This window comes from Carassius auratus, unplaced genomic scaffold (genome assembly GCF_003368295.1).
Source record: "Carassius auratus strain Wakin unplaced genomic scaffold, ASM336829v1 scaf_tig00017367, whole genome shotgun sequence".
Classification (NCBI taxonomy): Eukaryota; Metazoa; Chordata; class Actinopteri; order Cypriniformes; family Cyprinidae; genus Carassius; species Carassius auratus.
Window position 1 is genome coordinate 93,791 of NW_020524779.1, and position 26,697 is coordinate 120,487.

At 38.4% G+C, this 26,697-nt stretch overlaps 3 protein-coding genes across 4 annotated transcripts; all 3 read right to left on the reverse strand.

Moving 5' to 3' along the window:
* Positions 1-11,736: 11,736 nt before the first annotated feature.
* On the reverse strand, positions 11,737-13,126 carry LOC113075654 (structural maintenance of chromosomes protein 5-like). 2 transcript variants are annotated; one of them, XR_003281012.1, is made up of 2 exons: positions 12,506-13,126; positions 11,737-12,421 (listed from the first exon to the last, which is right to left on the reverse strand). XR_003281012.1 is itself a non-coding variant. In XM_026248332.1 (2 exons), the coding sequence occupies exons 1-2, from the start codon at positions 12,900-12,902 to the stop codon at positions 12,137-12,139; spliced, it is 330 nt and encodes a 109-aa protein (XP_026104117.1). In that variant the 5' UTR covers positions 12,903-13,126; the 3' UTR covers positions 11,737-12,136. The 2 variants fall into 2 exon arrangements, 1 of the variants encoding a protein (XP_026104117.1); XM_026248332.1 differs by having other exon boundaries at positions 12,858-13,126.
* A 2,033-nt stretch (positions 13,127-15,159) lies between these two features.
* On the reverse strand, positions 15,160-17,016 carry LOC113075653 (zona pellucida sperm-binding protein 4-like). The gene is made up of 8 exons (XM_026248330.1): positions 16,642-17,016; positions 16,377-16,564; positions 16,206-16,303; positions 15,981-16,138; positions 15,711-15,903; positions 15,500-15,647; positions 15,352-15,424; positions 15,160-15,273 (listed from the first exon to the last, which is right to left on the reverse strand). Exons 1-8 carry the CDS (start codon positions 16,976-16,978, stop codon positions 15,197-15,199), a joined length of 1,272 nt encoding a protein of 423 aa, XP_026104115.1. The 5' UTR covers positions 16,979-17,016; the 3' UTR covers positions 15,160-15,196.
* A 6,126-nt stretch (positions 17,017-23,142) lies between these two features.
* On the reverse strand, positions 23,143-24,990 carry LOC113075655 (zona pellucida sperm-binding protein 4-like). Its single transcript, XM_026248333.1, has 8 exons — positions 24,624-24,990; positions 24,362-24,546; positions 24,191-24,288; positions 23,966-24,123; positions 23,696-23,888; positions 23,485-23,632; positions 23,337-23,409; positions 23,143-23,255 (listed from the first exon to the last, which is right to left on the reverse strand). The coding sequence occupies exons 1-8, from the start codon at positions 24,958-24,960 to the stop codon at positions 23,179-23,181; spliced, it is 1,269 nt and encodes a 422-aa protein (XP_026104118.1). The 5' UTR covers positions 24,961-24,990; the 3' UTR covers positions 23,143-23,178.
* Positions 24,991-26,697: the final 1,707 nt, after the last annotated feature.

The following is a 26,697-nucleotide window of genomic DNA, read 5'->3' on the forward strand; positions in this document are numbered from 1 at the left end:
TTCAGTGTGTTTCCATAATATACATGTAAATATGTAAATAATTAGAAACATACAGTTGTAGCCTACAAGTCAATAGTCACCTTTATTTCTATAGCTCTTTAAACAGTAAAGACTGTGTCAAAGCAACTGAACAACATTAATTAGGAACAGTGTGTCAATAATGCAAATGTTTGTTTACCAAGCATGCAGAACAACCAGCCAATAAAGCTTTTTCAGAATTTAGCACTAAGAAATTACTCGTCATCCAGTTTTTTATTTTGACTATGCATTCCTTTAGTTTTTCAAATTGCTACAATTGCTACATTGCAACAGTCTTCAAAATACCTTCTTTTAAACTACAGCTAGTCCAAAATGCAGCAGCAAGAGTTCTTACTAGAACCAGGAAGTATGACCATATTAGCCCGGTCCTGTCCACACTGCACTGGCTCCCTATCAAACATCGTATAGATTTTAAAATATTGCTTATTACTTATAAAGCCCTGAATGGTTTAGCACCTCAGTATTTGAATGAGCTCCTTTTACATTATACTCCTCTACGTCCGCTACGTTCTCAAAACTCAGGCAATTTGATAATACCTAGAATATCAAAATCAACTGCGGGCGGCAGATCCTTTTCCTATTTGGCGCCTAAACTCTGGAATAACCTACCTAACATTGTTCGGGAGGCAGACACACTCTTGCAGTTTAAATCTAGATTAAAGACCCATCTCTTTAACCTGGCATACACATAACATACTAATATGCTTTTAATATCCAAATCCGTTAAAGGATTTTTAGGCTGCATTAATTAGGTAAACTGGAACCGGAACACTTCACATAACACCGTACTTTCTACATCATTAGAAGAATGGCATCTACGCTAATATTTGTCTGTTTCTCTCTTGTTCCGAGGTCACCGTGGCCACCAGATCCAGTCTGTGTCCAGATCAGAGGGTCACTGCAGTCACCCGGATCCAGTACGTATCCAGACCAGATGGTGGATCAGCACCTAGAAAGGACCTCTACATCCCTGAAAGACCGCGGAGACCAGGACAACTAGAGCCCAGATACAGATCCCCTGTAAAGACCTTGTCTCAGAGGAGCACCAGGACAAGACCACAGGAAACAGATGATTCTTCTGCACAATCTGACTTTGCTGCAGCCTGGAATTGAACTACTGGTTTCGTCTGGTCAGAGGAGAACTGACCCCAACTGAGCCTGGTTTCTCCCAAGGTTTTTTCTCCATTCTGTCACCGATGGAGTTTCGGTTCCTTGCCGCTGTCGCCTCTGGCTTGCTTAGTTGGGGTCACTTCATCTACAGCGATATCGTTGACTTGATTGCAAATTAAAACAGACACTATTTCAACTGAACAGAGATGACATCAATGAATTCAATGATGAACTGCCTTTAACTATCATTTTGCATTATTGAGACACTGTTTTCCAAATGAATGTTGTTCAGTGCTTTGGCGCAATGTATTTTGTTTAAAGCACTATATAAATAAAGGTGATTGATTGATTGATTGATGTTGTGCAAAGGAGAGTACATCATTCAGGTTTGAGACAACATGAGGGTTTAAATGATGCTGTAAAAAATAAACTAAAACTACCAGCGAGTGACTGTAAATGTCTTTATGAATCGATTCACGCTCCGAACTCCCGAACTGGCAACACCAGTGTTGTGCTAGTTACTAAGAAATAGTATCTAGTTACAGTTACTAGTTACTTAATTCAAAAAGTAACTCAATTACTTTGTTGATTACTTACACCAAAAAGTAATGCATTAGTGCATTTTTAGTTACTTTTTTAAAGAATTTTCTTTAATGTTCCCATTAATGCGCTTTTATGCGTTATGGTCACTAAGTAAAACAGAAAGTAATTTTTAAACTCTATTTTGATTAAGTCAGACCAGCACAAACTGAATATTGTACAAACTGAATACGGAATTAGCTTCCACTGTTATGCTGATGATACTCAGCTATATATCTCAACGAGACCAGATGAAACTTCTAAATTATTTAAGCTAACAGAGTGTGTTAAAAATGTAAAAGATTGGATGACAAATAATTTTCTCCAATTAAATTCGGATAAGACAGAGATATTAATTATTGGACCAAAAAATACACTACACAGAATCTTGTAGATTACAATCTGCAACTAGACGGATGTACTGTTACTTCCTCTACAGTCAGAAATCTGGGTGTTATATTAGACAGCAATTTGTCTTTTGAAAATCATATTTCCAATGTTACAAAAACTGCATTCTTCCATCTTAGAAACATTGCCAAGCTACGAAACATGTTATCTGTTTCTGATGCAGAAAAGCTAGTTCATGCATTCATGACCTCTAGACTGGACTATTGTAATGCACTTCTAGGTGGTTGTCCTGCTTCGTCAATAAACAAGCTACAGGTCGTCCACAATACAGCAGCTAGAGTCCTTACCAGGGTCAAGAAAATATGATCATATTACCCCAATTTTACAGTCTCTGCACTGGCTACCTATTAAGTTCCGTATCAGTTACAAATTATCATTACTTACCTATAAGGCCCTAAATGGTTTAGCTCCAGCGTACCTAACTAGCCTTCTACCACGCTACAACCCATCACGCACCCTAAGGTCACAAAACACTGGACTTTTGGTCGTTCCTAGGATAGCAAAGTCCTCTAAAGGAGGTAGAGCTTTCTCACATTTGGCTCCCAAACTCTGGAATAGCCTTCCTGATAATGTTCGGGGTTCAGACACACTCTCTCTGTTTAAATCTAGATTAAAAACACATCTCTTTCGCCAAGCATTCGAATAATGTATCTCTTAAATTGTGAGTGTAGTTGCATCTGATCAAATGTGCATTTTTATTCTCTAGCTTGGGTTAAACTAATTAATTTTTCTTTGTTGGATCAGCAGCTATGCTAATGATGTCTCTATGTGTTTCTCTGTTTCTGCTGGATCTTCATCCCGTGGTAACTAGGATTTACACAAGCTCCAGTCTGGATCCAGAACACCTGAGAAGAGATGATGCTGACCCTCAGAGGACCTCAGATGATGCTAACCCTGAATCAACAACAGAACTAACAATTATTGCTACAAGTGTGACTGCATCATATAATAATTATTAATTATTAATCATATTAATAATGTTCATCGTCTGGCTGACCACGTCTTGTATTAATATTTCTACAAATCCTGTCATACGTGCACAAACTGACAGTCACCACTTATAAGCTATTACTAAATATTGTGGAAACATAATTTTCTGTAAAGTTGCTTTGTAACGATTTGTATTGTAAAAAGCGCTATACAAATAAACTTGAATGGAATTATATCACAAGGGTTTCTGAAATAAATAACAAAACACCTGAATAATATATTCAGAATCAAAAACTAAAGTGGCTTCTGCATCATAAAAGCTGTTGTGTTGAGCTCTTAAAAATGTTCCTTTCACAGCTTAAGTATGAAAACTATCAACAATGGACAACATAACACAGAACTTTTTTAAATAAATAAATGAAAGCAATCTGAATTTATATTATAAAAAATAATATTCAGAATCAATTTCAAGAAACATACATACAAACATATACTGACATATATATATATTTATAAGGGCTGTCAGTCAATTAAAATTTTGAATCTAATTAATCACAGGGTGCTGCGATTAATCTAATTAGACGCAAACTAAATTTGGCTGTGAAAATACCCCCAAAAGATAATTTGAATCTATTATTGTGTTAACTGTTTAGGCTTTATTTACAGCCTAACATAAAGTATGGACATAAAAAAAAGATAATTTGAGAAACATCTCAGTATTCTTTTTTTTCATGCAGTGAAAGTCACTAATGACCAAAACATCTTTGTTTTGCAACAGTCTTCAAAATACCTTCTTTTATGTTGTGTCATTCAGGTTTGAGACAACATGAGGGTTTAAATGATGCTGTAAAAAATAAACTAAAACTACCAGCGAGTGACTGTAAATGTCTTTATGAATCGATTCACGCTCCGAACTGCCCAAACTGACTCAAATGATTCACGCTCCAAACTGCTGAACTGGCAACACCAGTGTTGTGCTAGTTACTAAGAAATAGTATCTAGTTACAGTTACTAGTTACTTAATTCAAAAAGTAACTCAATTACTTTGTTGATTACTTACACCAAAAAGTAATGCATTAATGCATTTTTAGTTACTTTTTTAAAGAACTTTCTTTAATGTTCCCATTAATGCGCTTTTATGCGTTATGGTCAATAAGTAAAACAGAAAGTAATTTTTAAACACTATATTGATTAAGTCAGACCAGCACAAACTGAATATTGTACAAACTGAATACGGAATTAGCTTCCACTGTTATGCTGATGATACTCAGCTATATATCTCAACGAGACCAGATGAAACTTCTAAATTATCTAAGCTAACAGAGTGTGTTAAAAATGTAAAAGATTGGATGACAAATAATTTTCTCCAATTAGAATCGGATAAGACAGAGATATCAGCTTTAATGCACTTGTAAAAATAAAAAAGGTAGTCAAAATATATGTTTAAGTTCAGTGTGTTTCCATAATATTCATGTAAATATGTAAATAATTAGAAACATACCGTTGTAGCCTACAAGTCAATAGTCACCTTTATTTCTATAGCTCTTTAAACAGTAAAGACTGTCAAAGCAACTGAACAACATTAATTAGGAACAGTGTGTCAACAATGCAAATGTTTGTTTACCAAGCATGCAGAACAACCAGCCAATAAAGCTTTTTCAGAATTTAGCACTAAGAAATTACTCGTCATCCAGTTTTTTATTTTGACTATGCATTCCTTTAGTTTTTCAAATTGCTACAATTGCTACATTGCAACAGTCTTCAAAATACCTTCTTTTATGTTGTGCAAAGGAGAGTACATCATTCAGGTTTGAGACAACATGAGGGTTTAAATGATACTGTAAAAAATAAACTAAAACTACCAGCGAGTGACTGTAAATGTCTTTATGAATCGATTCACGCTCCGAACTCCCGAACTGACTCAAATGATTTGCGATCCCGCTCCGAACTCCCAAACTGGCAACACCAGTGTTGTGCTAGTTACTAAGAAATAGTATCTAGTTACAGTTACTAGTTACTTAATTCAAAAAGTAACTCAATTACTTTGTTTATTACTTACACCAAAAAGTAATGCATTAGTGCATTTTTAGTTACTTTTTTAAAGAACTTTCTTTAATGTTCCCATTAATGCGCTTTTATGTGTTATGGTCAATAAGTAAAACAGAAAGTAATGTTTAAACTCTATTTTGGTTAAGTCAGACCAGCACAAACTGAATATTGTACAAACTGAATACGGAATTAGCTTCCACTGTTATGCTGATGATACTCAGCTATATATCTCAATGAGACCAGATGAAATTTCTAAATTATCTAAGCTAACAGAGTGTGTTAAAAATGTAAAAGACTGGATGACAGAAAATGTTCTCCAATTAAATTCGGATAAGACAGAGATATTAATTATTGGACCAAAAAATACACTACACAGAATCTTGTAGATTACAATCTGCAACTAGACGGATGCAGTGGTGGACGAAGTACACAAATCAAGTACTTGAGTAAAAGTACAGATACGAATAATAAAATATTACTCCAGTAAAAGTAAAAGTACTCCTTTTTCAATTTTACTCAAGTGAAAGTACAAAAGTACTCAATTTTGTATGTACTTAAGTAAAAAGTACTGAAAGATAGATGTTTGCAATTTTGCTAATTTAATTTTATATTAGCACATTTTTTTTTTTTATAATCCTACTGCTCAAAATACCTGGGATTTTTTCCAAAATAACCACTATATGGAGTCAAGATATATTTTTGTTGTTGATATGGACTACGCTTACGAGAGTAATGTTCACTGTGAAGCTTACACTGTGATGTACCTGAGAGAAAACAGAGATGACCATCTGATCTTCACCCGTAAGAAAAAAGTATTTTAAAGTTTGTGGTTTTACAGAACATCACAGTTATATATGACATGATAATAAGGCCTGAAGTTAGGAAGAACATCTTAAGGAAAATATAATTATATTTTCATAATGATTTTTTTCCTTCTCAGACCTTGTCTGGAGTTTAAAAACACCCCTGGCCAAACGGGGTGCATCTCTTCCCCTCTTTGATAATTACTGTAGTTACCATTTTCTGAACATCACATCCTTTCTTTTCTCCCCAGATGTACCTATATATCTATATCTATCTATCTATCTATCTATCTATATCTATATCTATCTATCTATATATATATATATAGGTGGTTGAATAAAAATATTTGGACATTATTTATAAAAATTACCTCAAGTTAGCACCAGCAAGCCTGCTAGACATTTAGCATCAGCTACAATATTTAATTATTTTCAGTACCGTTCTGAATAAACTAGAGGTGCTCCGATCGTTATGCATATCTCCTCAGTAAAGCCGGTTTTCTAATCAGCGGTTAATTCCATCAGGTGCGTGATTTCTCATAGAGCAGCTGTTACTACACAGAGCCGTTGTTAATAGAGAAGATGCGCAAATCACGTTAATTTTCAGCGTTTATTGGCCCATCTTCTCAGTTAACAATGGCTCTGTGTAGTAACAGCTGCTCTATGTGAAATCACGCACCTGATGGAATTAACCACTGATTAGAAAACCGGCTTTACTGATGAGAAATACATAACTTCATTTTGTAATATACTTGCCTACAATTGTCATTTGTATATTGTTATTCACTATCTTCTTATTTGTATTTTTTATTCTTTTATTATGTGTTTTATGTTCTGTCGCTGTCATTCTGTTGTACTGCGGAGCTTCTGTCACGAAAACAAATTCCTCGTATGTGTACATACCTGGCAATAAAGCTCATTCTGATTCTGATTCTGATTCTGAGATGCGCATTAACGATCGGCCGATCGTGATCGGAGCACCCCTAGAATAAACATTCATGTCTGTCTAACGTTACTCGTCTAAAAAAAATCTCAAACATGCTCCGAAGTCCCAATCTGAATCAACTGAGTCGCCAACAGGCTCCGAAGTGCCGATCTGAATCAACGGAGTCGTTGAACATGCTCCGAAGTGCCGATCTGAATCAACCGAGTCGCGAACATGCTCCGAAGTGCCGATCTGAATCAACCGAGTCGCGAACATGCTCCGAAGTGCCGATCTGAATCAACCGAGTCGCGAACAGGCTCCGATGATCTGAATCAACCGAGTCGCGAACAGGCTCCGAAGTGCCGATCGGTATCAACCGAGTCGCGAACATGCTCCGAAGTGCCGATCTGAATCAACCGAGTCGCGAACAGGCTCCGAAGTCCTGATCTGAATCAACCGAGTCGCGAACATGCTCCGAAGTGCCGATCTGAATCAACGGAGTCGCGAAAATGCTCCGAAGTCCAGAAGTCCCGATCTGAATCAACCGAGTCATGAACAGGCTGTGAAGTCCCGATCTGAATCAACCGAGTCGCGAACAGGCTCCGAAGTCCCGATCTGAATCAACCGAGTCGCGAACATGCTCCGAAGAGCCGATCTGAATCAACAGAGTCGCGAACAGGCTCCGAATTGCCGATCTGAAAACTTCGACCAAAGAATGTAAAAAATTATTATATTTCTCTAATAACTCTAACTCTACAACTCAGACTCAGATCATGTATCTAAAAATAAATCGCTATAGTAAAAGAGAGAGGAGTGAAGTTTCCTACCGCTCTGCTGTGTTTGGTCCTCAAGCGCGTCTGACGCTCCGCGGCGCGTCTCCGCCCCTCACACGCGGGTTTACAGCGCTAAATTAATCATCTTTGCTAATTATTATACATTTACTTCATTGTCAGCTTCAGGTACTTATTATTGTTCAATGAACTGTTTGAAAACAAAAAAAGGTTGTATTTCAGTAATAATTCTAAATTATCAAAATAAATATAAAATAAATAATAAAAATATGATTTTCAGTTACAATAATTAATCCTAAATTCCGACATTAATAACTTACTTTTAGCAACACCAGACGCACCAGACGCACACTAAACGGTTCATTTGAATCAGTGAGTGGTCGACTCCAGAACAGCTGCAATCGGATCATTCTAATTCGTAAACGAATCGTTTGGTGCGATTCGCGATCCGATTTAAAGGTTTATTTTGAAAAGACTCAGTTCGTTCATGATGAATCAGACACCGCTTCTGCGTGTCGGAGCACGTGATATATTATAGGGAGTAACGATATGTTTTATGAAATGTAGTGAAGTTAAAAGTACGATCTTATGCTTTGGAATGTAGTGAAGTAAAAGTAAAAGTTACTCAAAATAAAACTATTTCAGTAAAGTACAGATACTTGAAAAATTTACTTAAGTACAGTAACGAAGTAAAGCTACTCCGTTACTGTCCACCACTGGACGGATGTACTGTTACTTCCTCTACAGTCAGAAATCTGGGTGTTATATTAGACAGCAACTTGTCTTTTGAAAATCATATTTCCAATGTTACAAAAACTGCATTCTTCCATCTTAGAAACATTGCCAAGCTACGAAACATGTTATCTGTTTCTGATGCAGAAAAGCTAGTTCATGCATTCATGACCTCTAGACTGGACTATTGTAATGCACTTCTAGGTGGTTGTCCTGCTTCTTCAATAAACAAGCTACAGGTCGTCCAAAATGCAGCAGCTAGAGTCCTTACCAGGTCAAGAAAATATGATCATATTACCCCAATTTTACAGTCTCTGCACTGGCTACCTATTAAGTTTTGTATCAGTAACAAATTATCATAACTTACCTATAAGGCCCTAAATGGTTTAGCTCCAGCGTACCTAACTAGCCTTCTACCACGCTACAACCCATCACGCACCCTAAGGTCACAAAACACTGGACTTTTGGTAGTTCCTAGGATAGCAAAGTCCACTAAAGGAGGTAGAGCTTTCTCACATCTAGCTCCCAAACTCTGGAATAGCCTTCCTGATAATGTTCGGGTTCAGACACACTCTCTCTGTTTAAATCTAGATTAAAAACACATCTCTTTCGCCAAGCATTCGAATAATGTATCTCTTAAATTGTGAGTGTAGTTGCATCTGATCAAAGGTGCATTTTTATTCTCTAGCTTGGGTTAAACTAATTAATTTTACTTTGTTGGATCAGCAGCTATGCTAATGATGTCTCTATGTGTTTCTCTGTTTCTGATGGATCTTCATCCCGTGGTAACTAGGATTTACACAAGCTCCAGTCTGGATCCAGAACACCTGAGAAGAGATGATGCTGACCCTCAGTGGACCTCAGATGATGCTGACCCTGAATCAACAACAGAACTAACAAATATTGCTACAAGTGTGACTGCATCATATAATAATTATTAATTATTAATCATATTAATAATGTTCATCGTCTTGCTGACCACGTCTTGTATTAATTTTTCTACAAATCCTGTCATACGTGCACAAACTGACAGTCACCACTTATAAGCTATTACTAAATATTGTGGAAACATAATTTTCTGTAAAGTTGCTTTGTAACGATTTGTATTGTAAAAAGCGCTATACAAATAAACTTGAATGGAATTATATCACAAGGATTTCCGAAATAAATAACAAAACACCTGAATAATATATTCAGAATCAAAAACTAGTGGCTTCTGCATCATAAAAGCTGTTGTGTTGAGCTCTTAAAAATGTTCCTTTCACAGCTTAAGTATGAAAACTATCAACAATGGACAACATAACACAGAACTTTTTGAAATAAATAAATGAAAGCAATCTAAATGTATATTATAAAAAATAATATTCAGAATCAATTTCAAGAAACATACATACAAACATATACTGACATATATATATATATATTTATAAGGGCTGTCAGTCAATTAAAATTTTGAATCTAATTATTCACAGGGTGCTGCAATTAATCTAATTAGACGCAAACTAAATTTGGCTGTGAAAATACCCCCAAAAGATAATTTGAATCTATTATTGTGTTAACTGTTTAGGCTTTATTTACAGCCTAACATAAAGTATGGGACATAAAAAAAAGATAATTTGAAAAACATCTCAGTATTCTTTTTTTTCATGCAGTGAAAGTCACTAATGACCAAAACATCTTTGTTTTGCAACAGTCTTCAAAATACCTTCTTTTATGTTGTGCAAAGGAGAGTACATCATTCAGGTTTGAGACAACATGAGGGTTTAAATGATGCTGTAAAAAATAAACTAAAACTACCAGTGAGTGACTGTAAATGTCTTTATGAATCGATTCACGCTCCGAACTCCCGAACTGACTCAAATGATTCACACTCCGAACTGCCAAACTGACTCAAATGATTCGCGATCCCGCTCCGAACTCCTGAACTGATTAAAATGATTCACGCTCCGAACTGCCAAACTGACTCAAATGATTCACGCTCCGAACTGCCAAACTGACTCAAATGATTCGCGATCCCGCTTCGAACTCCCAAACTGATTAAAATGATTCACGCTTTGAACTCCCGAACTGATTAAAATGATTCACGCTCCGAACTCCCGAACTGACTCAAATGATTCACGCTCCGAACTCCCGAACTGACTCAAATGATTCACGCTCCGAACTGCCAAACTGACTCAAATGATTCACGCTCCGAACTGCCGAACAGACTCAAATGATTCGCGAACCCGCTCCGAACTCCCGAACTGACTCAAATGATTCACGCTCCGAACTCTCGAACTGACTCAAATGATTCACGCTCCGAACGGCCGAACTGGCAACACCAGTGTTGTGCTAGTTACTAAGAAATAGTATCTAGTTACAGTTACTAGTTACTTAATTCAAAAAGTAACTCAATTACTTTGTTGATTACGTACACCAAAAAGTAATGCATTAGTGCATTTTTAGTTACTTTTTAAAAAGAACTTTCTTTAATGTTCCCATTAATGCGCTTTTATGCGTTATGGTCACTAAGTAAAACAGAAAGTAATTTTTAAACACTATATTGATTAAGTCAGACCAGCACAAACTGAATATTGTACAAACTGAATACGGAATTAGCTTCCACTGTTATGCTGATGATACTCAGCTATATATCTCAACGAGACCAGATGAAACTTCTAAATTATTTAAGCTAACAGAGTGTTAAAAATGTAAAAGATTGGATGACAAATAATTTTCTCCAATTAGAATCGAATAAGACAGAGATATCAGCTTTAATGCACTTGTAAAAATAAAAAAGGTAGTCAAAATATATGATTTACCATACACCCCGAAAAGAAGTGGAAATTTTTTCAAATAACTCCATTTAATGTTAATAACTTAATTTGTAAACATTTTTTTTTTTTTTGAGAGAGAGACCAGGGACACAAGGCAGAGAACCGAGATCTGTCTCACACACTTCTTATAAACCTCAAGCATCTTCTTTAAAGACTCGTCTTTATATCCAAAGGTCTACTGTCCATGTCCAGAAAAGTAATAAAACCAAAGTAGTCCATGTGACGTCATACGTTAGAATTTGTTGAAGAATCAAAAACACAATTTTAGTCCAAAAATAATGACTTTATTCAGCATCATCTTCTCTTCCTCTCTAACTGACGTCACATGGACTACTTTGTTTTTCTTACCTTTCTGGACGTGGACCGTAGACCGTACACACAGCTTCAGTGAGATAGGTCTGACTGCAGAACCGCAGAACCATTACGTCACAACAGTCTGAGGACGACAGCGCCAGCCCGACTGTCTGAGGGCGGAAGTGGGCGGGGCAAGGAATTACGCTACTTCCGTGTTTTGGAACTTTTAAAGTTTAAAACAATGTTGTTATTATTAAGACTTTGTTTTAAACGATTTATTTGAAAATGTATATTTAAGACTGATTAACAATATTATACATTAGACAAAGCATAAAATTAAAAATAAATAATCCAATGAAAACAGAGCTTGAGAGTTTGAACATTTTATTCAGTTGAAAATAACTTTAAATACTCAAACAACATAGACCACCATACACAATAATATAATGGACTGAAAAAAAAAAAAAAAACATTAATTTAAATAAAATGAGTTTTAAATAAAATCACACACTAGCTGTTTTCTAATTAAATAAAATTACAAAATCAAACTAGATAAATAAATTATATAAAACAAATTAAACCAAAGAAAATAAATCTTATAAAAGTTATACAGGCACAAATTTTACATCAATAATTCTCAAGAGAAAAATAAATAACAAATTAAAACTCCATAAACATGGAGTTTATTCTGAGGTGCCTTTCGTCGTGACATTCGAAAAGAAAAACTTCCATGTCCTGTTGAAACTGGAACTGAAACATGAAAGGCTTTTTGGCCAGTTCCAGATCATCTTTTCTTTCCGCCCGATCAAGTTTAAGAAGGGCCTCTTCCTGGTCTTCCTTCTTTAGGTCCAGATATGACGGCTCTTGCACAGAACCTCTGAAGGAGTGGCAGTTGTCCCGCAGCCATCCAACTGCGGTCCTGAGGTCTTTGACCATCTGTGGTTCCTTCATGAGAGAAGAGTTCAAAAAAATAATGAAATAATTAATTCATTTAAAAGAATTATTCTCACAAGAGAAGAGATGCACCACATTTGGCTGCTAGCTCATTTCCATCTGTTGTCCCTGGGGAGATTGGAAGTGTCCTCAACAATACATTGTGGTTTAATCAGGATGCATGTAAAGTAATGTTTTGAAATTATGCAATTCTCATGGTCAGAAAATTTAACAAATGCTGTAAAATACAACGCAACAACAAATTAAATCACAAACCATGAATATGTAACCCAACAAAGTGATACTGTGATATTGCTAAATATTAGCCTAACTTACAAAATTATTCCTTTAAAAAAATATGTATATATCAGTACAGAGCTGTCTTGTATAAGCGTAACGTTATAATGTTAAGTATGTTGCATCTATCAAATATATAACTTCTTTTTACTTCTTTCTCTTCTTCTTTTCCTTGTTCTACAGTGTGCTCCGCCATAGTTAAACCTTTTATTGTCTATCTTTTACTGTCTAAAAACCTTTTAATGTTTATCTTTTACCTTCTAAAAACCTTTTACTGTCTAGTCTAAACAAACACGTCTAAACATGAACTTCCGGCATCGGGCTGCTACCCCGCCCACTTCCGCTCTCAAACAGTCGGTCTGGCGCTGTCGTCCTCAGACTGTTATGACGTAATGGTTCTGCGGTTCTGCAGTTGGTTATTATTGGCTTCAGTGGAGGCACTGAGAGCTCTCGGACTAAATCTAAAATATCTTAAACTGTGTTCTGAAGATAAATGGAGGTCTTATGTGTTTGGAAAGACATGAGGGGGAGTCAATGACCGTTTTCGTTTTTGGGTGAACTAATGCTTTACAAGTACAACCACCATGGCAAAAAGACGAAGGGAACGTCAATTTCCCAGTTCATGACCCCTTTAATATAGTTGGGGGGGGGGACACACCAGTTAATCGTTTTCATGTTACAACCTCAAAGACCTGGACGGGAAATCATCCATAGAACTGCAGCACAAGCCTTTCAGTTTTTCTAGCCGTTCCACAGGCACAAGTATTTAGATTACCTCTCAAGTGAACAAAAATACGAGTTTTGCCCATTTCAAATTACTATTAAGCACCCACTGCAATATTTCAGTCATTAAACAGTGCCACAAACACTGCAACACGTAATGTGCCTTAATACATTTAAAGAGCCACACAGATGGTAAATCAAAAATGACCTGTATTACAGTGTATGATGTAGCTGTCCATCAGTGTAAACAATGTGCAAAGTAATTAAACCAAAAAGTACATGATTTATAAAGTTACTGGCTTCTAAAGTAAGGAGTCGACTCTGAATCGCTGAAACGAGTCGTTATAGATTTCAAATCTTTTGCCCATCTCTCTGTACATCACTAGAACACTTTGCATAATAATCTCCGCCTACCGTCTTGGGAGAAACTGACCTCTGACCTGCCCCACACACACACACACACACAGACGCTCTGATTGGTGTGAGAGCGTCATGTCGAGGAGACAGTGTGTTTTTAATTGTAACGGCAAGTTTGTTTTATTTTCACTGCCAAAGAATGAAGATCAGAAGAACCAATGGCTAAAATTCATCTTTACCACAATACCAGAACAGTACAACAAATCCCTTTTGTTGTGTTCACAACATTTCACTGATGACTGCTTTTCTAATCTCGGTGAGTACAGCGGGATTTTCAAAGCGTTTGGCCATAAAAGAGGGTTCATTATCAACTTTATTTAGACCAACGAGCATCTCCGAATCACAACGTGAAGTATGATTATGAAGTTATGTGTCTGTTTTCTCCCGAGCGTCTTATCAGTATGTGTGCTGTCTGCGCTGATCTTCATGTACAAACACGTCATTAAAATGAAGTGTAACTCCTTGAAGACTCGAGACATGAGAGAGATATCTATAGAAAGCTTGACATGTCTACTTTAAAACTAAACAAGTGCTGCTAACAGATATTCTGTGATAAAGTAATCCATATGAAAACAACGTGATGTCTGTTTTTCACGTCTCCCTTCGTTATATGTAATGTGACCACGCCCCCGCAGCAAGCCTGTTCAAGTTTTTTATTTTACTGTTTGCTTTGCGATGAGGGGAAGACGACATAATTCACCCCAAACAGATGCGAACACATCGTACCGTGGAGGTGTGTGCGGAACAACCAATCAAACCTGACTATGTTAGTTGACCAATCAGAACACAGTATGCTACCGAAAGGTGGGGTTTAAGGAAACTGAATCTTTTGAACAGCTTCGTGTGAACCGTTTGGGGATCTCTGAGAATTGAGGTAATTTTAAAATGATATTTTGACAAAATGACAATGTTTTTAACCTTGGATGGACTTAAACCTAATGTACAGGACTTATAAACAGTGATAGGAAGCTTAGAACTTTCATCTTACTGGCTTTTTAAACAATACTAAGAGACCAAAGTCAATCGTATATTAAACCATGTGTAGTGTACATAGGCAAGCAGGCATCAGAAAGTGAACAAATCAAATTAATGTTCAGCAGTTTCCTTCAGGAAACTATTAATGTGACACTTCAGACAGTTTATATGGCGTTCATGTTTGTCTGTACAAGTTACACAAGACGTTTACTGCACTTGCCTTTTAACTTTACTACATTTTGCAAACTGCAGAAATAACTGGTGGTTAGTGGAGCAAAGCTTTGGGTCTCCCTCCAGGTGGTGATTCCGGTGTGTGAGGTCAAACTATTGAGACAGTGATCTTGGTTTTTACACGGTTTATTAAAGAGACCAGATTTACATGATCAGAATAACTGCTCCACTAGAAACCACCGTCTGCTCACTAGAGATGGTCTTCACATGAGTGTCCCTTCCTGCAAGAGAAATGTTAGAAGTGTGAAGGGAAATAGTGAAGATTCTCAGTTCCTCTAGTCAAGAGAGCAAGAACTCACTCGTCCTGCCGCAGCTTTGCTCACAGGAGCCAGAAGACGGATGGCACACCGCTGTACTACAGTGGATGAAGATCTGACAGGGAGGAAAGAGGGTCAAGTCAAATCTAGAAACAGGAGTAACACTAAAGGTTAAAGTAAAGCGGCATACAGTTTCCTGCAGAGGAGCCAGTGATGTGGGATCCACAAACGTGAACATCTTCACAATGAAGCGCTTGTAGTGGGTTGGGAACTGAAGACCAGAAGAGCCAGTCACTGGAACCAATGTGGTCAGGTAACGGTCATCCTGGTAAGGGCATCTGAAAGGGACAAGGAGGTTAGAAAAGCCACAGACTAACTGGATAAACATGGTCATTACTCACCCATCAACCAGAAGGTCCCACTGGGGTAGACTGAGTGGATTGGGGGCGGAAGTTGCCCAGCAGTGTCCCAGCATCAGGACAATGTTGGGGTCAGTCCTCTCCACAATGTGCACCTCAACATACACAGGCTCCCGCAGGACTTTTGTGATGGGATAATCAGCATCACTGTAGTAGGACGTGTAGGCCTCATCCCCTGAGGAACACCAGGGATTAAACACTGCTGCAACCTGGAGTCTAAAGATACTAGGAACACATGGGACAAGAACACACCTTCTGCACACCCTTTGGTGACACACTGACCATTGGCCAGTCTAAGCTCCACCCTGAGGGGTCCAGGGGCAGCTACTGGTGGAGGTGGAGGAACAGTGTTGACCTCCACAACCAGAGCTTCCACAGAAGTGCCAGAGTACCTACACTGGAAGAGAAGCCTGGACAAACCATGAGCTTGTAGCATTTGTTACAGACCACCAAATAAGACCAGCATAGAGCACCTACTCAAAGTGACTGTCCCTTGTGATTGAACCAAGTGGTCCAATCCCCACTTCATACGAGGAGCTCATTCTGTTCTCATACACCACATAACCACTGTCCTCCTGCAAATAGCAACACTGTTGGCATCCAGTCCATCATAGGCCATGCAGAATAAAACCATAAGCATCTCCTCACCATCACTCTTGTGCCACATGCAGTCACAGGGAACTGGTATACAGCAAAGGAAGGTGTGGACCCCACAGGACTGCAAGCTGGGTCACTTCCTCCCAGTAAACTGACTGAATCCAGACTCAGTCGAGGCAGTGTAACATCTCTAGCCACCACTACCACAAACTGACCATCTCTTATACACTGGACAGTCACTGGAACAGAGAGGAACAAGAGCAGGTTCATGTTGAGGATCAGTTTAACTGAGAGTATAACCCTGACTCACTCTTACCGGTCTTCCCATAGTAACACTGCTGTCCACTAAAGCAGCAGTTGATAGCTTCACATTCAGCACTACTGATACCAGGTTGTCCACATTGGATCTGCTCAGAATCAGCTACAGAACATCTGTCCAAAGGCTCAGCCTTCGCTACTTGCTTCTGAAACTGAATCTTCTGAGGAAGCTGCTGATTAGTCTGTTGAACTGACTGCTGAAGCCGCTGGTCAGTTTGCTGGAGCATCAGAGCTGGAGGATTCTGGGACAGTTTACTCCACTTACCCTTCTTTGGAAGAGCATGACAGAGAGCACACAGTGCTAATACCTGAACCAGCCACCAACTTCCAGCCATTGTCCAACAGCGAACCACACTATTGAGATACTGCACATTGGTCTTTTTGTACTCTTGTGTCTCAGCTAATTAGCAATAGTCCCTCCCACTTCATTAACAATCATGATTCTCCAGGCAAGTGTGAGCTCATGCAACTGGGCGATTCTCATTGGTTCTTGACCCGTTTCACACTGGAAGCGTTTGTACAGCGTCGAAGCAGCAGCCCCAAAGATTCATATTTCTTTGAAAAGACAGTTATAAATTTGTTTTTAGAGGTGGTCAGTTATAAACTTGAATGTTTTGAAGTCTTGAAAGTTATAACATGGGGATTCACGTGAGGGAAAACTGCTCCTATCATGTTGTTTCATTCATACTCAAATATGTGCTGTTTATACTGTTATTATAATTATTATTTAAATAATGGGCCTACACACTTTTACCATAGCGTCTTACCCAAATATGTGTTATTAAGTTCAGTGTGTTTCCATAATATTCATGTAAATATGTAAATAATTTGTGATTAAGCTCCATTTTTGTGGCTGATCAGGAGAAATGTGAAGTATTTGTTGTATTTTAACTACTCGTTAGGCTAAGTAAGAATCTCAAAATGTATTTATGTAGAGCTGAATAAAAATGAAAAAAGTCTATCCTATCCTAATCCTAATTCGTCCCACAGAGAGCCGAGACTACATTACCCATATACCCTTGAGTTTTACAAGTGAAAAGCGCATGCGCATCCGACTCTTTCAGAGACCTGCGCAGAATGGATTTTTCCGTCCCGCGCCCGCGCCCGCAAAAATAGAAGTTATTTTATCCCGCTCCCGCCCGCAAACAATCAAGTTTCTTCCCGCTCCCGCCCGCAAAATCCCGCGGGTTAACGTAACTATACGTTTTTATTATTATTATTATTAAAAAATTGCATATTCTGCTGCTCTGTTATTTTTTCAATTGCTCCCCTGTTGAATATACATAATATAAAAAAAAGAAACAAATGTTTCGTTTTATTTGCGTTTAATTATATGGACGAAAACGAACAAGGAACAAATAAATACAGTAAAAAAGGTAAGAAATGTAAATAGGATAAAATGATTTATTACTTTTTATAAAGGTATATATATATAAAACCCCTTCAGTATAGTTGTTGTTACCTCAGGGGATGAGGGGAATGCTGCTAAAGCTGATCATAGTTGTATATGGATTGCAATTTTGAAATAATTTGAGTAGCAGAGCTACTGCAAGCGATTTTTAGAGCTGTATATATATATATATATATATATATATATATATATATATATATATATATATATATATATATATATATACACACATCTCAGTACTTTTTTTTTTTTTTTTTTTACATGCAGTGAAAGTCACTAATGACCAAAACATCTTTGTTTTGCAACAGTCTTCAAAATACCTTCTTTTATGTTGTGCAAAAGAAAGTACGTCATTCAGGTTTGAGACAACATGAGGGTTTAAATGATACTGTAAAAAATACACTAAAACTACCAGCGAGTGACTGTAAATTTCTTTATGAATCGATTCACGCTCCGAACTCCCTAACTGACTCAAATGATTCACGCTCCAAACTCCCGAACAAACTCAAATGATTCGCGAACCCGCTCCGAACTCCCGAACTGACTCAAATGATTCATGCTCCGAACTCCCAAACTGACAACACCAGTGTTGTGCTAGTTACTAAGAAATATTATCTAGTTAAAAGTTACTTAATTCAAAAAGTAACTCAATTACTTTGTTGATTACACCAAAAAGTAATGCATTACTGTTTAAAGTAACTTTTTTGTTACTTTTTTTAAGAACTTTCTTTAATGTTCCCATTAATGCGTTTTTATGTGTTATGGTCACTATAAACCGAAAGTAATTTTTAAACACTATTTTGATGAAGTCAGACCAGCAGAAACTGAATATTGTACAAACCAGGGGCGAAAATCTCATCTAAATGTTGGGGGGGGGGGGGGGGGGATAACCATAACATTTCTCACAAGCAAGTTTTGAAGGGGACACCAATAAAACTTGCAAAATTGTACTTAAGGATATGTGTACAGAGAGGAAAGCCTTACTATTGCATGCAACAGACCGTTCCATTATCCTTCTTCTCAATGTTTCTTTTTGGTTCAATGAAAAAACTGACTAAATTGACGAAAACATTCTTCAAAACAATTTTTTTTGTTGCAGTGTTTATGAAGTTGTGCCAGACACTCTGGACCCCCATTGGCATGTGTAGGGGGCCCACTGACTTTCAGAGTATACAGGGCCCAAAATTTGGTGCTACGCCCCTGCTTTCATGTAATGGTATTACAACTGTGAAATTACAAACAAAAATACATACATTCTGAGACATGAACTGAAATGAATATTGAATTTTATTAACATAAAATCTTCCTCATATTCACCTCAAAATTTGGGGGAAACTGTGCCTCCCCTGCCTCACCCGACGAGCCACCGCTGAAAGCGACTAAATCATAGTGAACGCGGGGAAATCTAAATGCGCAGTTGATTTTGATATTCTAGGTATTATCAAATTGCCTGAGTTTTGAGAACGTAGTGGACGTAGAGGAGTATAATGTAAAAGGAGCTCATTCAAATACTGAGGTGCTAAACCATTCAGGGCTTTATAAGTAATAAGCAATATTTTAAAATCTATACGATGTTTGATAGGGAGCCAGTGCAGTGTGGACAGGACCGGGCTAATATGGTCATACTTCCTGGTTCTAGTAAGAACTCTTGCTGCTGCATTTTGGACTAGCTGTAGTTTGTTTACTAAGCGTGCAGAACAACCACCCAATAAAGCATTACAGTAGTCTAACCTTGAAGTCATAAATGCATGGATTAACATTTCTGCATTCGACATTGAGAGGATAGGCCGTAATTTAGAGATATATTTTTTAGATGGAAAAATTCAGTTTTACAAATGCTAGAAACGTGGCTTTCTAAGGAAAGATTGCGATCAAGTAGCACACCTAGGTTCCTAACTGATGACGAAGAATTGACAGAGCAACCATCAAGTCTTAGACAGTGTTCTAGGTTATTACAAGCAGAGTTTTTAGCTCCTATAATTAACACCTATTTTTTCTGAATCTAGCAGTAAGAAATTACTCGTCATCCAGTTTTTTATATCGACTATGCATTCCATTAGTTTTTCAAATTGCAAAAAGATGCAAAAGAATGCTGTGGTCAATTGTGTCAAACGCAGCACTAAGATCCAATAAAACTAATTAGGGGTGTCACGATTCTCCAAATCCTCGATTCGATTGCATTTTCGATTCTAAGGTCACGGTTCGATTCGATTCTCGATTTTTACATTTATTCTCTTTAAAGCACAGATTGTCATTTTTCAAACTAGACTTTTATGTAATATAATATCTAACCTTTGTTTGCAATGTACATTACACTGTCAAATTTAAAACTTTTATTAACAACATAATGTAACAATAACTTATATCTTTAGTCAATTGAAAACTTAAAATAAACTGCCATCCAGTTTCCCTTTTGTAAGTGCAGTCACAAAAGATGACATTCAAGTTCATAACAAAACAAACAAAAACAATAAAAAATGACTAAACTAACCTTCAAATATTACGATGTATCTATTTAAAAGATTAAAGATAAATCGCTTGTTAAACACTTCACTGTCATTCATTTAGATTTATTTATATATATATATATATATATATATATATATATATATATATATATATATATATATATATATATATATATATATATATATATAATGTATGTATGTACAGTGTGTGTGTGCGCATCATTACAGTCTGTAAAATGTGTATCTCTTATTACAAGACTGCAATCACTAGCAATCAGAAGAATTCCAGTTAATCAAGTATCTACAAAAGATCTACTCTACAAACAATGCATTAAATTACATTAAAGACAAAAATAAATTAAACAAGCAAAATAAATGATTACTCACATGTATCTGGTCCACTGATGAAGTCATGGGTCAAGTCAAGTGAATTATTACTCATTTTCTAACAGGCGTCGAATACTGACTTTAGGAAAAGGGGAATAACCAATGACATTTGAGATAACAACTAAAACAGCAAGCCCCGCCCCACAAAAATAAAATTGTTCGCGCGAGCAGAGATGAGATGATCGAGCGCGAGGATGTGGGGAATGAGCATGCGCGCGCGAGGGCTTTTATTGCGCGCAGAGTACATGCCACGCGCGCGCGAGAGTTTGAAATGAGCTCGCGGGCTCCTGTTTCTTCGCATCCGATTCAGTTTTCCTCTCGCGGAAGCCATATCGCGCGCGCGCCAGCATCAGTTGAATGCTCGGTTATTTTTGTCATTGATTTGCCGTCATACAACACGGGGGCGTGGCAGCATCGACGATTCCATTTTTTAAATCGAAGTTCGAGACTGTGACTTAATTTCGATCGATTTCGATTTAAAATCGAAATCGTGACACCCCTAAAACTAATAGAGAGATACACCCACGATCAGATGATAAGAGCAGATGATAAGAGCAGATCATTTGTAACTCTAAGGAGAGCAGTTTCAGTACTATGATACGGTCTAAATCCTGACTGGAAATCCTCACATATACCATTTTTCTCTAAGAAGGAATATAATTGTGAGGATACCACCTTTTCTAGTATCTTGGACAGAAAAGGGAGATTCGAGATTGGTCTATAATTAACTAGTTCTTTGGGTTCAAGTTGTGGTTTTTTGATGAGAGGCTTAATAACAGCCAGTTTGAAGGTTTTGGGGACATATCCTAATGATAATGAGGAATTAATAATAGTCAGAAGAGGACCTATGACTTCTGGAAGCACCTCTTTTAGGAGCTTAGATGGTATAGGGTCTAACATACATGTTGTTGGTTTAGATGATTTAACAAGTTTATACAATTCTTCCTCTCCTATAGTAGAGAATGAGTGGAACTGTTCCTCAGGGGGTCTATAGTGCACTGTCTGATGTGATACTGTAGCTGACGGATGAATTCAATAAGCCAAGCTTTATCATTTATTCATATTGCTAGTTTTTTTATTTGTTGAACCTAAATTAAATTAATCTTAACTTGGTTTGAACGTTTTTTGTATTTTCTAGTTCAAGGAACAGACACAGTCTCTATAGTGTGATATCTAGGTGAAAGAGTCTCTATGTGCGGAGAATTAACTGACCTCTGTGACGGGAGGCAGCCGTATCTAGAGCCCTAACATTCTTACTGTCCTCAGTTAAAGATTGGATGCGTGTCTCTAATTCTGAAATCTTCTCTGTCAGCCTAACTATTTCCCTGCATTTATCACATGTGAATCCCTCATCAGCGACAGAGATAGATAAACCGTACACGTGGCAAGAGCTGCAAATAACGATAGCAGGAGAAGCCATTACTCACTGTGCTTGATGAAATATTCTTACTGCGGTTGTTTGATGAACTTGTGAAAAACTGGAGCGAGAGAGAGGAGAAAAGAAAACGCTAAAGCTAACGAGTGCTTAGCTACAGAAGGCCAACAGGAAGTAGAGAAAACACTGTCCAACAGCGACCAAAATCCTTTAACAGAGTTGGATATTAAAGAGTCAATGACAGTTTATTTTTGGGTGAACTAATGGTTTAACCTACAACCATCATGGCAAAAAGACCAAGGGAACTTCAATTTCCCCAGTTCATGACCCCTTTAATATAGTTTGGCGGGAGACTGTCAAGAGGCAGAGACTCTGCAAAGCAACACCAGTTAATTGTTTTCATGTTTCAACCTCAAAGACCTGGATGGGAAGTAATCCATAGAACTGCAGCACAAGCCTTTCAGTTTTCTAGCCGTTCCACAGGCACAAGTATTTAGATTACCTCTCAAGTGAACAAAATGCGAGTTTTGGCGATTTCAAATTACTATTAAACACCCACTGCAATATATCAGTCATTAAACAGTGCCACAAAACACTGCAACACTTAATGTGCATTAATACATTTAAGCCATAAGACTAAGAGACCAAAGTCAGGAAACTATTAATGTGAAACTTCAGACAGTTTATATGGCGTTCATGTTTGTCTGTACAAATTACACAAGATGTTTACTGCACTTGCCTTTTAAGGTTACTACATTTTGCAAACTGCAGAAATAACTGGTGGTTAGTGGAGAAAAGCTTTGGGTCTCCCTCCAGGTGGTGATTCCGGTGTGTGAGGTCAAACTATTGAGACAGTGATCTTGGTTTTTACACGGTTTATTAAAGAGACCAGATTCACATGATCAGAATAACTGCTCCACTAGAAACCACCGTCTGCTCACTAGAGATGGTCTTCACATGAGTGTCCCTTCCTGCAAGAGAAATGTTAGAAGTGAGAAGGGAAATAGTGACAGATTGTCAGTTCCTCTAGTCAAGAGAGGGCAAGAACTCACTCGTCCTGCCGCAGCTTTGCTCACAGGAGCCAGAAGACGGATGGCACACTGCTGTACTACAGTGGATGAAGATCTGACAGGGAGGAAAGAGGGTCAAGTCAAATCTAGAAACAGGAGTAACACTAAAGGTTAAAGTAAAGCGGCATACAGTTTCCTGCAGAGGAGCCAGTGATGTGGGATCCACAAACGTGAACATCTTCACAATGAAGCGCTTGTAGTGGGTTGGGAACTGAAGACCAGAAGAGCCAGTCACTGGAACCAATGTGGTCAGGTAACGGTCATCCTGGTAAGGGCATCTGAAAGGGAAGGGGAGGTTAGAAAAGCCACAGACTAACTGGATAAACATGGTCATTACTCACCCATCAACCAGAAGGTCCCACTGGGGTAGACTGAGTGGATTGGGGGCGGAGGTTGCCCAGCAGTGTCCCAGCATCAGGACAATGTTGGGGTCAGTCCTCTCCACAATGTGCACCTCAACATACACAGGCTCCCGCAGGACTTTTGTGATGGGATAATCAGCATCACTGTAGTAGGACGTGTAGGCCTCATCCCCTGAGGAACACCAGGGATTAAACACTGCTGCAACCTGGAGTCTAAAGATACTAGGAACACATGGGACAAGAACACACCTTCTGCACACCCTTTGGTGACACACTGACCATTGGCCAGTCTAAGCTCCACCCTGAGGGGTCCAGGGGCAGCTACTGGTGGAGGTGGAGGAACAGTGTTGACCTCCACAACCAGAGCTTCCACAGAAGTGCCAGAGTACCTACACTGGAAGAGAAGCCTGGACAAACCATGAGCTTGTAGCATTTGTTACAGACCACCAAATAAGACCAGCATAGAGCACCTACTCAAAGTGACTGTCCCTTGTGATTGAACCAAGTGGTCCAATCCCCACTTCATACGAGGAGCTCATTCTGTTCTCATACACCACATAACCACTGTCCTCCTGCAAATAGCAACACTGTTGGCATCCAGTCCATCATAGGCCATGCAGAATAAAACCATAAGCATCTCCTCACCATCACTCTTGTGCCACATGCAGTCACAGGGAACTGGTATACAGCAAAGGAAGGTGTGGACCCCACAGGACTGCAAGCTGGGTCACTTCCTCCCAAACTGACTGAATCCAGACTCAGTCGAGGCAGTGTAACATCTCTAGCCACCACTACCACAAACTGACCATCTCTTATACACTGGACAGTCACTGGAACAGAGAGGAACAAGAGCAGGTTCATGTTGAGGATCAGTTTAACTGAGAGTATAACCCTGACTCACTCTTACCGGTCTTCCCATAGTAACACTGCTGTCCACTAAAGCAGCAGTTGATAGCTTCACATTCAGCACTACTGATACCAGGTTGTCCACATTGGATCTGCTCAGAATCAGCTACAGAACATCTGTCCAAAGGCTCAGCCTTCGCTACTTGCTTCTGAAACTGAATCTTCTGAGGAAGCTGCTGATTAGTCTGTTGAACTGACTGCTGAAGCCGCTGGTCAGTTTGCTGGAGCATCAGAGCTGGAGGATTCTGGGACAGTTTACTCCACTTACCCTTCTTTGGAAGAGCATGACAGAGAGCACACAGTGCTAATACCTGAACCAGCCACCAACTTCCAGCCATTGTCCAACAGCTAACCACACTATTGAGATACTGCACATTGGTCTTTTTGTACTCTACAGATTTCAGCTAATTAGTTATAGTCCTTCGCTCTTCATTAACAATCATGATTCTCCAGACTTGCGCAAGTGTGAGCTCATCAGTGTTGCCAGATCTCGCAAGACAAATAAGCAACCAGGCCTGTGAAAACAAGTCCAAAACAAGCAACTTTTTCTACAGAACCCCCCTAGGTTCTGGGAAGGTAAAAATAAATCAACTGTGTGCAAGGTCTTACAATTCGAGGAGACGGATTTTTTTAACTGTGGGTACAGATTGTCAATTTACATCCATGTGGACAGATTGGTAAACTGCACACAAGGTACAGTTTATTTATTTTTCTCCCCCTGAGCTTCAGGACAATGACCACCAGAGGGAGGGACATTATTTAACATTAGAAAACTGATGGGGTATCAAATATAGACTGATTAATCCGATTACATTATATTCACAATAAACATCTGATAATTAACATTTGCACACACAAAAAAATATCATCCTGAATTCACAAATTCTTTATTATTGCATAATAAAAACTCTCCTACAGTCCAGTCAGTCACCATCAGTCGCAACTCCCGCGCATTTATTTAAAGTTTACGTCACTCACTGATAACGTTTTCCTAACCAGAAAAAAAAAACAGATTGCCCTGCTCTGTCTCTGATTGGCTAGTACTCGTTGCCATCTGGGTTAGAGCCAGTTAGAAGCAGGATGTGGGTGGGAAAAAACTCCTGTGTCTCCTGTGTGTGTGGGGAAAAGGGAGGGACAGAGAGAACAGGCTAGAACTCCTACGTATAACATATAGAAAATAGATGCTTGATAACTTATTATGGAGCTGGGAACAAGCCCAAATAAGCGTCTACAATTTAGAAACAAGCCTAAAAAAATGCTACCCACGACTACCAATATTTGTAATCGACTTTACAGAAAAACAAGCCCAAAGTCGCGTATAATAAGCGGACTTGGCAACGCTGGAGCTCATGCAACGGGGTAATTCTCAGTGGTTCTTAAGACTCAGTTTTCCTTGTTTTTCTCAACATATTAAACTTACTTAATTTAAAATTACATGGTAGTATTATTTCTGTCATTTTGAATTGAACCTGGTTTACACAATACACTGTCACTTTTCTATAATTCAAATCCATTAAAGGATGGTTAGGCTGCATTAATCAGGTCAACCAGAACCGGGAACACTTCCCATAGCACTCGATGTACTGCTATATTGTATGAAGAATGGCATCTACGCTAATATTATTTGGTTTCATTCTTATTCAGGGGTCACTATAGCCACACGGATCCAGGCTCTATCCAGACCAGATGGTGGATCAGCACCTAGAGACGACCTCTACAGCCCTGAATGTCAGCGGAGACCATGTCAACTAGATGAGCCATAGATGCAGATCCCTTGTGAAGCCTTCGTCGACCATCGGCACAAGACCACAGGAACCACACGAGTCCTCTGCTCAATCAGACCTGTGATGCAGCCTGGAATTAAAGCACACAATACTGCTTTTGTCTGATCAGAGGAGAACTGGCCCACCAAATGAGCCTGCTATCTCCCAAGGTGTTCTTCATTTTCTGTCACCAATTGAGTTTTGGTTCCTTGCCTCTGCTTACTTAGTTGGGGACTCTTGCCTGATTGCACAAACACTATTGGAAGATAGCTGAACTGGATAAGTCACTGAATCAATGAACTGGCTTTATCT